The 15,976-nt window shown below is 45.4% G+C and overlaps 1 protein-coding gene across 5 annotated transcripts in view; it reads left to right on the forward strand.

The window, feature by feature from the left end:
• WNK1 (WNK lysine deficient protein kinase 1) overlaps window positions 1–15,976 on the forward strand; it is a 1,566,458-nt gene that overhangs the window by 1,286,210 nt on the left and 264,272 nt on the right. For all 5 annotated transcript variants that reach the window (XM_086952842.1, XM_086952840.1, XM_086952841.1 and 2 more), the window contains one exon: window positions 10,809–10,892. In XM_086952842.1, the coding sequence (XP_086808968.1) occupies window positions 10,809–10,892 (84 nt within the window). The remainder of the gene's footprint in view (window positions 1–10,808; window positions 10,893–15,976) is intronic.

A 15,976-nucleotide genomic window follows, 5' to 3' on the forward strand; every position in this document is an offset into this window, starting at 1 on the left:
CCACGTAACATTTACCGCACGGACACTTCAAAAGATAAATGACGTTGTTAGAATTGCATGTAGCGTTCACTTTGAGTTTGATAGAATGTCCTTTCATAGGGTGACAGATGACATTGCCTATGATACAGTTGTTACAATTGGAACAGTTATAACAAGGTTTCAGTCCTTTATACACCTTCTGTGTGTCGTCCTGGCTGGGTTTCGATAGAATTTCTTTTAAGTTTCTTCCTCGTGTGAATGCAAAAATAGGAGGTTGGTTGAACAAACCCCTGAAATCGGGTTCCAGAGTCAAGATGGACCAATGTTTTCGGATGATGGCTTGAAAGCGATTAGACGTCTTAGAATATTAGTGAAGTAGTGTGGCTCACTGGTTAGAGGCGGCAGACCCGAGAGCAGAGGACGGCCCGGGACCAGGGTTCGATTCCCGGCGCGGCAGGTTTCTGGACCAGGGTCAGCGGACTCGATAATTCTCTCGCCTCGGTGCCCACTCTGATCAGCGATCACACTCGGCAACTCTGGGCATTAGCTTGCCTCATCTTCACTAACGGCCCCACCAGACCGCCGGGGATGCCTGGTCTCACCCTGGAGATACCCATTAAGGGACCATCTCTCAGGGAAGCCAGGAAGGGTTTCGCAGTGGTCGAAGCGCCTTGGGACCCTACGGGTAAGTAGTGCGCTATATAAATGCCAATACATTTACATTTACATTTACATATTTAGATACAACGACCAAGCGTTCTGATTGGACTTTTGACTTGGGTTGCAACAAGGCAGACCTGCTTTTCATGTCACTTCTTGCCATGGCAAGATCCAATATGGGTGTAGGGTATCCTCTTGCTTTCAATTTGTCAAGAGTGTGTTTCATTTGTATCTTGCATTCATCTTCTTTTGAAACTATGCGTTTGATCCGTAGAAGTTGAGCATAGGGTAAATTGTTCTTGAGGCCAGGGCGGTGGAAACTACTGTAGTGAAGAGTGGAGTTTCTGTCTGTGGGTTTGCGATATACAGTGGTGGACCAATCTCCTTGACTCCTGTGGATTTCCACATCTAAATAGTGTATTAGTCTTTCATTATGTTCCCATGTAAACTGGATTCTCTGGTTGAATTGATTCCATGTTTCCAGAAAGGCATTCACAGTGTCTGTGTTGCCCTCCCATAGGAGGAAAGTGTCATCAATGAAGCGTAGATACAGTCGGCCGTGTTCTTGCCAACTGTTCTGGCATAGGATGTGGGACTCCTCAAATTGCTTCATATAGATGTTGGCATAGCATGGAGCTGCCGAATTTCCCATGGCAGTGCCATTGAGTTGGAGAATCCATTTGTCTTTGACTGAGAAATAGCTGTGATACAATGTGAATATGGTCAATTGCATTAGAAACAGTTTGAGGTCAGCATCTAAATCAGATGAGGATAGAGCGTCTTCAATAGATTCGATGCCTCCATTGTGTGGAATGGAGGTATAAAGTGAACATACGTCCACCGTGCACATGATCAATTGTGTGTTTCTAAGCTCATTCATGATAGGTTCAATTTTTAGCAAAAAATCAGTTGTGTCTTTGACATGTGATTTGGTTGCTAGAACAAAAGGTTGCAGATATTTGTCCAAAAATGTGCCTACATTCTCATGTAGGCTGCCTCTAGTCGACACGATGGGTCGAAAAGGGGGGTGAGTAGGATGCTTGTGTATCTTGGGGAGCATGTATAGTACAGGAGGTCTGGGATTAGATGGTGTCAAAAATCTGCGAGTCTTGTCATTAATGGTGCCTTGATCAAATGCTGTCTTGACAATGAGTATCAAATCTTGTGAGTACTCCTTGGTGGGATCTCCTACCAATCAATTCAACCAGAGAATCCAGTTTACATGGGAACATAATGAAAGACCAATACACTATTTAGATGTGGAAATCCACAGGAGTCAAGGAGATTGGTCCACCACTGTATATCGCAAACCCACAGACAGAAACTCCACTCTTCACTACAGTAGTTTCCACCGCCCTGGCCTCAAGAACAATTTACCCTATGCTCAACTTCTACGGATCAAACGCATAGTTTCAAAAGAAGATGAATGCAAGATACAAATGAAACACACTCTTGACAAATTGAAAGCAAGAGGATACCCTACACCCATATTGGATCTTGCCATGGCAAGAAGTGACATGAAAAGCAGGTCTGCCTTGTTGCAACCCAAGTCAAAAGTCCTATCAGAACGCTTGGTCGTTGTATCTAAATATTCTAAGACGTCTAATCGCTTTCAAGCCATCATCCGAAAACATTGGTCCATCTTGACCCTGGAACCCGATTTCAGGGGTTTGTTCAACCAACCTCCTATTTTTGCATTCACACGAGGAAGAAACTTAAAAGAAATTCTATCGAAACCCAGCCAGGACGACACACAGAAGGTGTATAAAGGACTGAAACCTTGTTATAACTGTTCCAATTGTAACAACTGTATCATAGGCAATGTCATCTGTCACCCTATGAAAGGACATTCTATCAAACTCAAAGTTAACGCTACATGCAATTCTAACAACGTCATTTATCTTTTGAAGTGTCCGTGCGGTAAATGTTACGTGGGGCACACTGAAAGAAAAATCCGCACCAGGATTTTAGAGCATAAAAGTAACATCCGCACCAACAATCTTAAATCCACTGTTGCTTCTCACTTTGCTGAATTCAGACATACTGTGGCCCAACTTAAATTCCAGATTCTGGAACAAGTACCAGTAACCTATAACAACAAGAACACTTTGCTAAAGCGTGAACATTTTTGGATCCGTTTCCTTTCCACGATGGCGCCCAACGGGCTGAACGATCGAATTGAATTCCTTTGCTATTTATAATATTTTCACATTACTGTCATTGTACATATCATCTGTTATTTCTGTTTTATACCATCTCCCTAGTTGCACTGTGTTCTTGACACTTCCAATATGGCGATTGAGTTTTTTCACTCTGACCTTACACCTTGGTCCTTCCTTTCTGTCTACTAACCCTATGCACTGTGCCCTCGTTTGTGTTTATTGTTTTCGGTATACTCCCGTGAGACCCCGCATTCACTGTATCACTACTCCGCTGGCATGCCGCGAGGCACCTTGTAAACCCTATCATGTAAGTAAACTTGGGAGAATTCTCCCGTGCACATTGACACGCTCGCGTCTTCCGCATTCTAACCTTTGTTTGGTACCGTTGTTGACTCTCTATTTCCACCGCTTTTTGTCACTGTTTGTTTTCCAATCACGCTCTTTCGCGTATGCACAACTTGGGATAACGTCACATCACCTAGAAGTTTCTTCGCAATCCGGCACATTGTTTCAGTTTTCGACACCATCTGTATAGCCACTTAAGATTTGGCTAATGCATGAGCCCATTCGATTGTATTTATTCAGCGTCCTATAGTAGATTTATTCTGGTTATGTTTGTTTTCTTTGTAGAGCAATCCCTTGAGAAAGGGCTTCTGCCCGAAATGCATCGGGATCTTTTTTTGAGGATTACAATGGTCGAGTTATAGACTGTGTAGTGACACTCTTTTGGCTTGTATTATCACATTGAACATGAATATGCAAGAATATTCACTACGTGAAGATTAAAAATCTTGAAATCATTCATTTAGACTTTTCGATCTATATGTTTATGGAATAAGACTACGGTCCATATGCTGTGCATCGGATTGTTCCCCTCCCAGTAGGGGGACCCTCGAATCATTAAATACTGGTCAATATTATATTGGTGAAGATTACAGCGAGTCTTTTTTTAGAGAAGCTTCAGAGAGCAATGAGTCGGAAGTGTGCGACCCCCCCCCCTGTTATCACATCAGTCGGAGGCCTGTGAAAAGCCGAGCCTGAATACAGAGTTTATACAGAGCCTTCTTGAAGCGGAAATAAGCGAGGGGGCTTTATCCTCACGAACAGCTGAAGGGTGCTTGGTGGGAGTAAAAGAGCTTAGGACACCAACTGATCCATGTAAAATCACAAGTTGGAATATAGCAGGCTCAAATGCAAAACGCCAGGACAACGCTTGTTTGAGCTTCGTCTCAAACCATCACATTATCGCTTTGCAAGAAACGTGGGACACATCCGCCAATTTTTGGTGGGATGGATTCAACAGTTTCACTAAACCCGCTGTCCCCAGTCGTATGGGAAGAGCCAAAGGTGGCCTGGTAACCATGTTTTCTTTAGATTTGAAAGGTAGCTATAGGCAGATTAATACTGACTCCGTCAACATTTTAATAGTTGAAAGGGTGATAAACAACAATAGTAGGACCATTTATGTAAATTTTTATAATTCTGGGAATAGCGAACATAGAGGTCACAATGTTGCTAACCTAGACACCATTTTAAACGCAGTATTTCAGAATATCAAGTTTGCTTTTGAGTTAATATTATTAGGTTATTTTAACATTCATTTATGCAACCTAGCCTGTAAGGGAAGTAGTGACAATGACAATGAGGATGATGAGGAGGCCCCCTTGGGACCCCACTTTGAACATTCCACAGAGGGGTACGAGTTAGAAGAACTTCTTGCTAACTACGACTTGTATGAACCTGACAGGGGCCCGAGGGCGCCAACTTTTACTGGCACCCAACATGGATCAGTAATAGACTACATCTTTGTTTCGCAAGGCATTTTAAACCGGACTATGGATTATCGCACAGTTACAATACCGTATAGCGACCATAATCCTGTTTTACTCGAAGTAGCCTGGGGAGCCCAGATGGGCTCACCGCCAATAAAGTTAAAACCTGTACATCCCCTGAGGCCCTCCGATCAAGATAGACGTTTGAAATGGGCTAAAGTGATCCCGGAGAACTTTTACGGAAAAAAAATCCTAAAATAAAGGATAAGGTGGATATTTGCAAACAAATCGGCGCCCAAGGTAAAGAAGTAATAGCGGCGTATGAGGCAATATGTGGACAGGTGGCGAAGGACCTTTTAGCCAAACCAAAAAAAGGAACTCCTGGGGAAAAAGCGCTGGTTTGACTCTGCATGTTCAAAAGCCCATAGAGCACTGCTGGTAGCCTTAAAATCCTCGCCTAGGGTCGGAGATGACATCGCTAGATTAAGGAAAAATTATAAGGCAGCCATAAAGAATCGTAAGGACATCATTAAGCGTGAATCATGGGAAAATCTCCTCTCAGCGGCAGTGTTGAAGGACAGCAGGAGATTTTGGGAGATTATCAAACAGCCCCTATTTTCCGATGATAAAAATGATCCCATGGATTGCGTGATCACCGACGAAAAATGTCTGCATCATTTTAAAAATGTTTATGAGGGTGAGGATAAAGGAACTAAAGATGCCCTATTGCCCATAGTAGCCGTTCACCCTATCATTTTTAACCCTGAAGAAGTGGAAAAAGCATTATTAGCTACAACAAGACATAAGGCACCTGGCCTTGACGGCGTCCCTGCTGACTTTTTTATGTACTCGCCTAAAATGTGGGCGGAGGTCCTGTCAAATGTGTTTAATGCAGTTAACGATAACCAAGCCCCGAGTTCTTGGGCCACATCCACCATCGTCCCTGTTTTTAAAAATAAAGGCCAGCGGGATGATCCCGCTTGCTATAGGCCTATATCTCTTCTGGACTCAACCATAAAAATTCTGGGTAGAGTACTTTTGGCCAGACTGAGGGAGAACGTTGAGAGCTGTGGTGGGTTGTCTGAACTACAATATGGATTCAGAGAAAGAAAAGGGACTATCGAACAATGCATAAACCTGCACCTACTCATCTCTAAATATACCGTGGCCAAGGAGGGTTCCGTGTTTCTCGCATTCATGGACCTCTCTTCGGCCTTCGACCTGGTTAATAGGACAAAACTGTGGTTAATTTTGCTTGAGATGGGTATCGATGAGTCGTTGGTTGTGTTCATGGCCACCCTGCATCAGGAGCTTTTTGCAGCTGTCCGAGTAACAAATGATGGTAGACGCACCCCTTTGTTTAAATCCTTAAAGGGGGTACGGCAAGGCTGCATCTTAGCCCCCTTACTGTTTACCATTTATATCAATGGATTGGGCGCTCACCTGCGGGGTCAGGAAGCTGATGTTCCGTATGCAGGAGGTGTCAAAATACCGGCACTCCTGTATGCGGACGACGCAGTGTTGATAGCCCGCACTGGTGTAGGCCTACAGCATCTCCTGGACGCCTTTGGTTCATTCATGGAGAATCTGGACCTCAAGGTAAATGCCTCCAAATCACACACGATGGTAATGGGGCGTGAGTGTAACAAAAAAAGACATAAATCATTTTTTTGTAGGGGGGTCCCTGTCTCAAATGTAACCACATTTTCCTATTTGGGTGTAATGTTCGACGAAAAAGGATCTTGGGGCCCTCAGATAAGAGCAAAGAGGTTGGCAGTAATAAGATTGTCCTCAGCAGTACTGGGTTTTGCTGGTAAGCTGGGGGCTAGGCCCATGGAAGCTCTTTTAAAAATCTATATGAGTAAACCGGTGGCCATAGCGTCATATGGCTCACCTTTGTGGGGGTATGTAAATCTTGACCCAATCCAGAGAGCAGAGAATAGATTCATCAGATCCCTGCTCTCTGTACCACAGTCAACCCCAACATATTCTATTCACAAAGAGGTGGGCTTACCCTATCTGTCAGATACCTTGAGCCTGGCACCGTTGATTCTGTGGTTGAAAATGTGGACGAACGAAGATCTCCCCTTGAACCACAAAATTCTGCTCGACGTTTTATCTCTGGACAAATATAATAGTATCCCATGGTTGGCCTATTTAGGGAAAACATTTACAGACCTGGGTTGCCCGGAACTTTTTTCATCCCCAGATAAAATTAGGGTACAGGATATAGCCTTCATTAAAAAGTTATTCAAGGAGAGGCAGGAAGCACGGCGGGAGGAATATGAACTGTTGAAACCAGCGGTAAGGGCCCATAGCCTCCTGGTTAGCTCATCCTCACTCGCCCCCATCTGAGCTTTGTCACATTCCCTTATCACAGGTTTTTATTAATAAAGTTTAGATTTAATTTGCTACATTTTTATTTGGGTTCTTTTAAGAGCTGGCAGAAGCCTGATCTGGCCCCACCGTGCAGCTGCGAAAATTTCTCGGTGCAGGACACTCTGCACTTTGTCATGTTTTGTAGTTTGTATCACGAGCAGAGAAAGAAACATTTGCTCCCTATTTTGAAAGAAGCGGGCTTCACGCAGGTGCGACCGGCTTTGCTCTTTTTACAACTTTTACCTAATCCACGTATTACTTTTTGCATGGCAAAGTTTTTGGTAGCTGCCGTAAGGGCGAAATCTGTTGGCCAAAACTCGCCTTAAAATTAATGGCTTTTTATCATGCATTATTAATATGAAATGTAAAACTTTTTTAATTATGTAGATAACTTTTTAACTCCAAATGCCTAGATGGTTTGCCTCTAGGAAAATGCAGGTTGAAGTATTGTATGTAAATGTAATTGTCTTTGTTCTCATTGTTTGTTCTTTGAATGACTTGTAAAAAGTCGAATAAAGATATTCTGACTGACTGACTTGATTTGTGATGCCTTTGTGCAGCAATCAGGTGCTCAAAGGCTGCCAGAGGCCCTTACATTTCATGTAGCAGGGCATATATTGATTCAGGTTAGCTGTTTTCTTTTTTCTTTTGTGAGGGATTCAAGGACAAACTGGGCCCCTTTTGACTGTCGTTGCAGCACCATTGCACTACTGCATAAGCCACATTGTTGACAGAGCACATTAGTTAGCACACCTTTTGACACTTCTAACAAAGCACACCCTTTTTATATAACTCACATTTTTGTGTGATATTTTAACCAATGCAAGTTTTGGTGAAAAGTTCGTTGATTGCTCAATGTGCTTAACATTAGCCACCTTTGCATGGCGTTATCATGTCACATCCTATGTAGAGCACATCTGATACTGATGAGGCACCCTGCCACTTATTTGTTGTGTATCACTTATAAGCTGTCTTTGAAAGTGCATTAACACCTAGTATGTGCCTATGGTTCAACGTAAGTTCAGAAGGGCCAGAACCATGCAAGGTTTTTGGGGTTCCAACGTAAGATACTGTTATGTTAATAAGACTTATAGAGCTCATGGCTGTCCCAGCAATGGGGCTTCCCAGCACTAACCACAGTATACAGGACATTGTGCATCAGATCAGAAGAGGCAGGGAGGCTGCAAAAAGACCTAGGTAGCGAATATCTTTTTTTTTTTTCTGAAACAGATATAACTGAGTATTCCTTAGATCAAGGGACATGCTGTTCCAGAGGGCAGGAGCCAGACCCTGCAATAAGAGCCCTCACAATTTATTTTTGTGAATCGGGGGAACACTGCCAGATTTAGTTCTGCCGAACAAAGTGCTCCGGCAGGAAGATAAGGTAGTATGAGTTCTGAAACAGTGGTGGCTCCTGCAACATTCATCATCTTGTGAACAGTGCTATGAACTTAAAATAGAATGTGCTTCTTGATGGGCAGCCAGTGAAGCTTCTGAAGGAGCCAGCGGAACAGCAGATCTTCAGACGGAAGAAGAAGAATCTTGCTGTTGCACTTAGGACAAATTGCAGCCTCTTTAAGATTGATTTCTTACAACCCAAATGCAGGCAAGGAAGGGATGATGGGAGATTGAGTGATAAAGTGTTGAATTTGGGGTTGGAAGAAGATGGAAGTAGATCTAAGGCCTCTCAGAAGGCCAAATCATGTGCCTTCTACAGGCCCCACTTAAGTCTCATAGGAGAGGGAATTGTCTAGTCAGATACCTAGATTTTGTATAAAAGGTTTGTGTGACAGAGGAGGCCCGAGGCCCCAGGCCCTCCGGCTACCAGTGATCTCCATACAAGTAATGTAGATGCTGTTCATTTATATTTGCAATAGTTATCCTGAAAATCTGACATGAAACTAGCTCTCCTGTAGCTATTTTTTTTTGCATTGCTAGTCTAGATTGAAAATACAAGAGCCAAGGGTGCCTTTGCACAGCTGGTTAGGACACATGCAGATGGTCACGCAAGACAGTACTGTTGCTGGCCCTGATTTTGATGGACTTAATGGCATACTGATTTCGTTGTGAAAAGGTGCTGGCCTACAGCAGTGGAATGTAAATTCATGATGTTTACAGAGATGGTGGTTGTACAATTGTGTCAAACTGAATCAAACTGAATGTATCCATGCTGCTTAAAGGTAAGTAAAACTGGGAATGTTATAGTGTTCCAAAAAGATGCTAGATTGGAGTGTAATAGGATTATTGTGTTGAGATTATTATGTTGTCCTTTCTATCTATGTGGCGGATGTGAAGGAACACTGTACCCTGCCAAAAAACTAACAATGTGCATATTTAAGTAGCAAGGCACACGTGTGTTCAGTGCAATTGAAGGGTATCATTGCCAATGGCTGGACTTTGTCACTTTGATTGTGAGTGGGATTTGTTAATGCTACTAGTATTTTCTGTTGTACGAGCTGTGTTTTGTGGTGCATTATGGGTTCACTAGTTTGTATAGTATTGTGAAGTTGTTATTAAAGTGTTGGGATATTCTAGTCCTGCTTAGTGCTATTGGAGGGTTATGGTTACGTTTAGTTCAGTCCAAGCAAAACAAATACTGTCTGTTAAGCCTTAGATGTGCTGTACGGTTATATGGAAGGATAGTTGTTTAGCACTGGGCCTTTCCAATCTCCTAACTACTTTGGATTAAGTGGGATGCTTTGCGGTAGGTGCTCGGGTGTTATGTATACTTTAGTGCTGTTTGAAAAAGATGCCTTCCTAACTGTGCGGTCCGAGGTGCTCTACTTAGCTGTATGTATCTGTGTTTTTTTTTATATTTATGTCTCTTGGGGTTTGTTTGATTGAAAGTGTATGGCATATAGATATTTAAGATAGGATCAATAATGTTAAGTCCCTGTACATCTAGGCAGACTGCACAGTGGCAGCTGAATAATGTATTGATTGTGCAGATGGTGGAAAGAACCTCACAAGCTGATAGTAAGCGAGAGCCCTGTGAGAATTGGAGCCACCCAAAAGGTAACGTTTTGAACTTTGAACAACTCTGAGTTGCGTTAGTTGATAACGTGAAAAGGCCTTTGTGATTATAATTCTACAGTTAACTTTGGTGTGGAGCCTTTCATTTACTAAACTGATGGCTTATTTATCTAAAGTATACAAATCCTTTAATTTGGCAGCAGTTGATTAGGAGGTTTTACGTTGCTCATGTTTTTCACTTCAATTGTAATCCTGCAATCTTTTTCGTTGGATCCCACTATGATCCTGTTGGAACCAAGGATCTAAAATTAATTACATGCAAAGGTTTAGCAGAAATGCTTGTCATAAGCCTACAATGATAGATTTCTTTTCTCCACACTATGCTTTTTAACCTTCACTATCATAATAGTAACATTCTTCCAGCATGGAACTAAAGACACATTGTTAATGGCATGTTTTAGATGCTGCACAGAACCTAGTTCTCCCCTTTAAAACTCTGAAGATTTTGCCTCCTTCTTTTTACAAAGTGTAAATAGGGTAGTTGCCTAAAGAAATATGTAATTATTATTCTTCCATTTTATGTATTTTTTAAATATACATTTTAAGAACTTTTACTGTAAATCCGTGGCCAAGGGGCGTTTCATTTAAATGCAGAGAAAATAGACGGAAGTGCAACAAAGAAACGGGCAGTTCTGCATGAGCTATTCATTTATAACAGATTAGCAGAGATTTTGGCACTTTTCTAGTACTCGCACCTAATTAACATTAAAGTACTTCTTCGCATGTTTCTCGCGAGTCATTTGAACGAGGAAAAATTTCTAATAAAAGTGCCTTGGTATTTCATAGCACTTATGGTCTTACCTTTCCTATTCATTGTCTGTAGGTGCTTCCACTTGGGGCTGAAGGTCCATCTTGCACCCCATCTTCTGAACAGCAGTTGCCCCTACCAGGACCTTCACTAACTCAGGTGCAGCATGCCGTCTCTTTGCATGTTCTTTCTTTCTGCGCTTTTTCTGTCAAATGGCATGATAAAATAAACTCCTGTGCATGATCTCTGGCTTTCATTCTTTGTTTAAATCAAAAGTTTGTGATCTGAACCAGTAATAGACTCCCCAGTTAATAGGTAAAAATATTTTCAGTTTTCAACACTTCTACTATTGTATGTTTAAAAATTAATAGATACCAGTAATTATTAAAAGCCACCTACTGGCAAACGTATTTCAAGTTATATTTGATTTTTTTTTCTTTTGATCTGTGAGACAGTAGTACCCTTAAGAACCATTAAGGCAGGGTCATTGATATTTGCATTGTAAGTTAATGGAAGCGCCGGGGGGCGGAGCTTTCCAGCGCCGAAGATGGCCGCCTAACAGAGGCTCTCCGCACTTCTAACGCACTATCCTTCATAAATCCTGCATTTACTTGAGACTTCGAGCCCACAAACCAAAGCTCTGTGTAGCTCAGAGGATCCGCTGCCTAATGAACCGTCCCGGCCGCGCTGCGGCAAAGTGTGCACGGAGAGATGAGTGATACGGAGCAGCGAGCAACCTAAGCCATGAATCCCCGGACCAGAGTTAATTTCCTGCCTGCGGAAGAGAGACCAGGCTGGCGACTGTGCCTACGTGTGCTGGACGGGGCCCTGGGGAAGCACATATCGCCCTCGTAAGTGGACGCTGACTGCATAGGGTAAAGTGAGGTATGCGACACCCTGACCCAATGTGAGATGAGGCGCGATGACGCGCCTACCTAGAAGGTCACTGTTGGAGGTGCGCGTCCCACGATCGAGGCTCACCGGCGGGACCAGATCGGAGGTGCGGTGAGCGTGACAAGGCATCCATGCTCTACAGCGCGCCCCGGTCCTTGGGAGCTCAGCCACGTGACTCAGACAGCATAAACCCGCCTTCTGAGTCTGAGAGTGAGGCAGAGAGCGAGATGCAAACCGCCATTGGCAGCCCCACCAATGAATCCACTGCAATTCATACTGCTCGGAGGCGCTTGACCAGCTCCTTGCTTGGCCCTAGTGTTGCTGCCTCTGTTGTGATCCCCCGCTGCCACGGATATTATAACTACAACTTACAAGCACATGGTACTTCCCTGGCTTTTGGTATTATGGTGCCCACGGTATTAGGTGGCTAGGAGATCATATTGATCTGCTAGGGGAACGTCAGTCTATGCGAGGCCCCAGGTGGAGAGTGTTGAAGTGCTCATCGCAACGACGCCCATGCTGGTGTGCCGGGGGCACTCGAAGTGTCTATGTGTTCTGGGCTGCCATCCCTGTGCGATGCTCAGCAAACTGATTGACCACTAACCTCTCCTATTAGCATACACCAGCCACATCATGCGAAATTTCTGGTTGTTAACGTGTTCACTGTCCAGACCCGGTGAGTTCTACTGTGGCCAGCTGCAATGGGCAGAACGGACAAAACGCAACAGAGACTGACTTATGAACAGCGCAAGCCTAGAGACCGTGCACAATCAGCAGATGATGGAGAAAATAGCGGGAGTCACAATATGGCGATATTAAGTCCTCGATGGAAAAGGGCCTGCAAAATACACTAACGGTTTTAGGAAGGAAGATTAACTCCTTTTCCTATTGTATGGACCGTATGTCTGAAAGACTTGTTAAGCAGGCTGAACTCATTGATATGGCGGAAAGGTGCATCACAGAAGTGGAGGAGGCACAGACCGAAATGGACATCGACCACAAATGTATGGATAGGTTGCTTCAAGTGCTGCAGGATAAGAGCGAAGACTTAAAAGCGATTTCTTGGAGAAGTAACCTGCGAATTACCGGCCTGCCGGAATCGACGTCTACCGGCAACATGGAACAGTTCATCGACAAATTACTGGTCACGCTTCTGGGCTCCAACACATTCTTGCCCGTTTGTGGTTGAAGAAGCGCACCGCTCCTTGGGCCCGCGCCTAGTGCCCCTCCACGGCCAAGTTGCTAAATTACCGCGACAGGGATGCAGCGTTAAGAATTGCGAGGGAGAAACAGACTTTGCACTAGGAGGGATCAACGCTCGCTTTATTTCCAGACATTACTATGAAGGTGCAAGTGACGCGTCACTAGTTTGTGCCACTCAAGAAGCAGTTAAAGGAACGGGCAGGACAGGTCGCACATTTTTACAAATGGCTGCAAAAGCCATGAAAAACTGGAACAGGGAACAGCGGCGCAGCCCAGATAGGGAAGCCTCGACAGGAGCGGTTGGAGGATCCCTGGAGGAGCAGGACTGAACTTTGCCTGATCGCAACACAGATAAGACTCATGTATTTGGGGGGGAAAGTAGATTGCCATCATCGCTTATGAGATTCCAGCTCTCGGGAGGTACTGGGAGGTGGCTTGGGTCTTTTAACCGCTTCGCCGCGGCGGCTTTTCCCGCTGTGCGCGGCAATTTCAAAATTACCGCGTTACGTGACGAGCTGGCCTTGTCATCCGCGCAGGACAGGTAAGCGCGATGACGAGCCCAGCTCGTCAATAGCCCCGAAGGGGTTAAGTTGCACAGTCACACTGTTCTGAATCTACCACATCCCGTAGTTTGTCACTTTAATGATTAGCTGAGAAGTGGACTTGGTTGCTTGCTTAGCTACACTGATATAATATGTATGGGATGCGTGTGTCTTTTGTTAATGCTTAATATCAGCATGTTGGAGTGCGGGGGTCCGTCAACTGTCACTCAGTAGGCCGACGGTATATTGTTGGCAACCTCCACCTACGAGTGTAACACACACTTGGGGTATTGTTATTGTTGCTTCTTGGTGGGAGGGATAGCTGCTCTTTTGTTCGAAACAGCGCTATGTAGGTTTTGTTGAAGGAGGTATTCTTGGTATTTTTTTGCCAGGTCCTGGTTGGGGGTGTAGGAAGGTGGATATCGGACTATGGTTACCCCCAACTTTTTGCCTGGTGTTTTGCTGGTTTTTCGACTTAGTTGACCTGGGGCCCTGCTATTCAGGACCCCAGGCCCACTGCTCTCTCTGTAAAATGGATTCCATGTATTCTAGGTACATATCTAATTGGATACTGAGTCACCTTATCAGCCCCTGTACAGTGTACCTTAGGTACCCAGGGCATAGGTGCACCCAGGGCCTACCAGGGGCTGCAGCATGTATTATGCCACCCCTGGCTGGCCATCCAAATCTGACACAAATGGCTGCACGACAGCTGGGGCAAGGTGGTGTAATCACCCTTTGCTTTAGGTATAGTATTTCTATACCTAACCCTAAAATGGACACATATATTCCTATCAGTCACTCCTATGGCAGGCCTTATCAATCCTAAAGGCATAGTGCTTGGAATTATGTGAGATGGTGCTCTGGCATGAGCTGAGCCCGTTTGCAGCTTGAGGAACCAAGTCCTAATAGCTGTTCCATGATAACGCGATACCATATACTCTTAAGTGCATTATGAACCTCGCGGTCAAATGCTAACTTTGGTATAGCATTATCAAAACATGTCGAGTAAGGTGTCATACGAATTGGAATGCTTGCCCCTCGCCAATTCTGGCGACGGGGGTAGCATTCCACCCTTCTAGAGGGACACATGTATGTAACTCTGAACCCCGGTTAAAGTTAACTCGAGCCTCCGCATCACAAAATGGATGCTGCCACCACAGACACAAGTCTGACCTCCTGCTGCTGGGTGTCCTTTCAGCGAGGGAGGCTCGGACAAAGGGTTTCCTGCCTTGGGAGGTGCTAGCACCACCCCAGACAGGATTTTGTGTATTAGGTAGGCGAGGGCTGAAAGGAATGAGACATGCCTGGGGCACACAAGGTGTCCTGTGCATACACCGGTCAGAACCAGTTCCTGGGGCACTCCAGCCCCAGAGCTGGCGCAAGACCGGACAAAGGAAAGGGGGTGTAACCACCCCCCTTCCTGGTCCCACCCAGGGGAGGGACCTAGTCATAGTGCAGCCCCCTTTAGCCGGATAAAGGTAGAGCGGGTCCCATTCCAAATCAGATTAATCTTGACTACTTCCACGAAGAAACTCTTGACCTTCGACCTCCTGATTCCAGAAGACTGAAGAATCTCCCCTATGGTCAGGGAGTGACCATCCTGCTACGCAGGCACCATCAAGCTCCTGTGCGGTTTGCTGCAGAGTCCTTCCATCCCGGAATCCGACGACCCAGCTCGACAAGACCCGGACCTCTCTGACCTCTACCCACATCCACAGCATAGCTGGGACCCGTGGGTGCGACGAGCAACGTGGAGACGGCCATCTTGTAAAAACCTGCACAGCGCTTTCAGCTCGACCGCCGAGGGATCCTCGAGTGAGTGCATTGGGGTTTGAGAAGCCCTACACTGACGCAGCTCCTGCACCAAAGACCAGCCCCCCAGCATCCACGAGATCTGCGTGGGGCCCTTTTGCCTGGTTGCTGCTCTTCCTGTTGTCTGGTAACTCGCCGGCTGGCCTGTGACCTCTGAGACGACGACCCGAAGAATCCGACACTGCTAGTCTGGTCCCCCAGACTGGCCCTTGCTTCCCTGTGAACGAGCAGCACCCCGGACCCTCCTGGTCCGCACCAGACGCCATCTTTGCTCCACTGCGTGGCTTGCATTTGCCAAGGCCTACTGTCCAGATCGACGATCCGACACCGCCAACAGCAGCAGACTACGTGGGACAGCTCGTGCCTCCAGCCTGGTCGTGAAGAACAGCTCCTGGTCCCCACAGCTGCAGAGAGAAGCGACCCTTCCTTCACCTGACTGCGGCGACAGCATCTGGTTCCCTCCTGGTTCCAGCACCGTCACTGGCTAGTGACCGAGACTCTGTCCCCTTCCCTTTCAGGACTTCTTCTTCTTCCTAGTTCCATCCTTGGAACCACTGGACTCCTCCATCTGGCTGCCTGCCAGCAACTCCTTGTTTCAGGCATCACCGGGATCAACGCAGCAAACCCGACGCAACTTCAGCCCTATGCACCCGCAGCCTGTGAGTTAGGTAACTGAAGCTTCTAGGTGCTGTAGTCTGTGTACACTATCCTAGTGTCCAGGTCCACTGTTGTTTTCCCTCTATCCAGCCGGGTTCGTCTGGAATCCGTAACTTTCTAAACTGTACGATC

Source organism: Lissotriton vulgaris, chromosome 1_2, assembly GCF_964263255.1.
Source record: "Lissotriton vulgaris chromosome 1_2, aLisVul1.2, whole genome shotgun sequence".
Classification (NCBI taxonomy): domain Eukaryota; kingdom Metazoa; phylum Chordata; class Amphibia; order Caudata; family Salamandridae; genus Lissotriton; species Lissotriton vulgaris.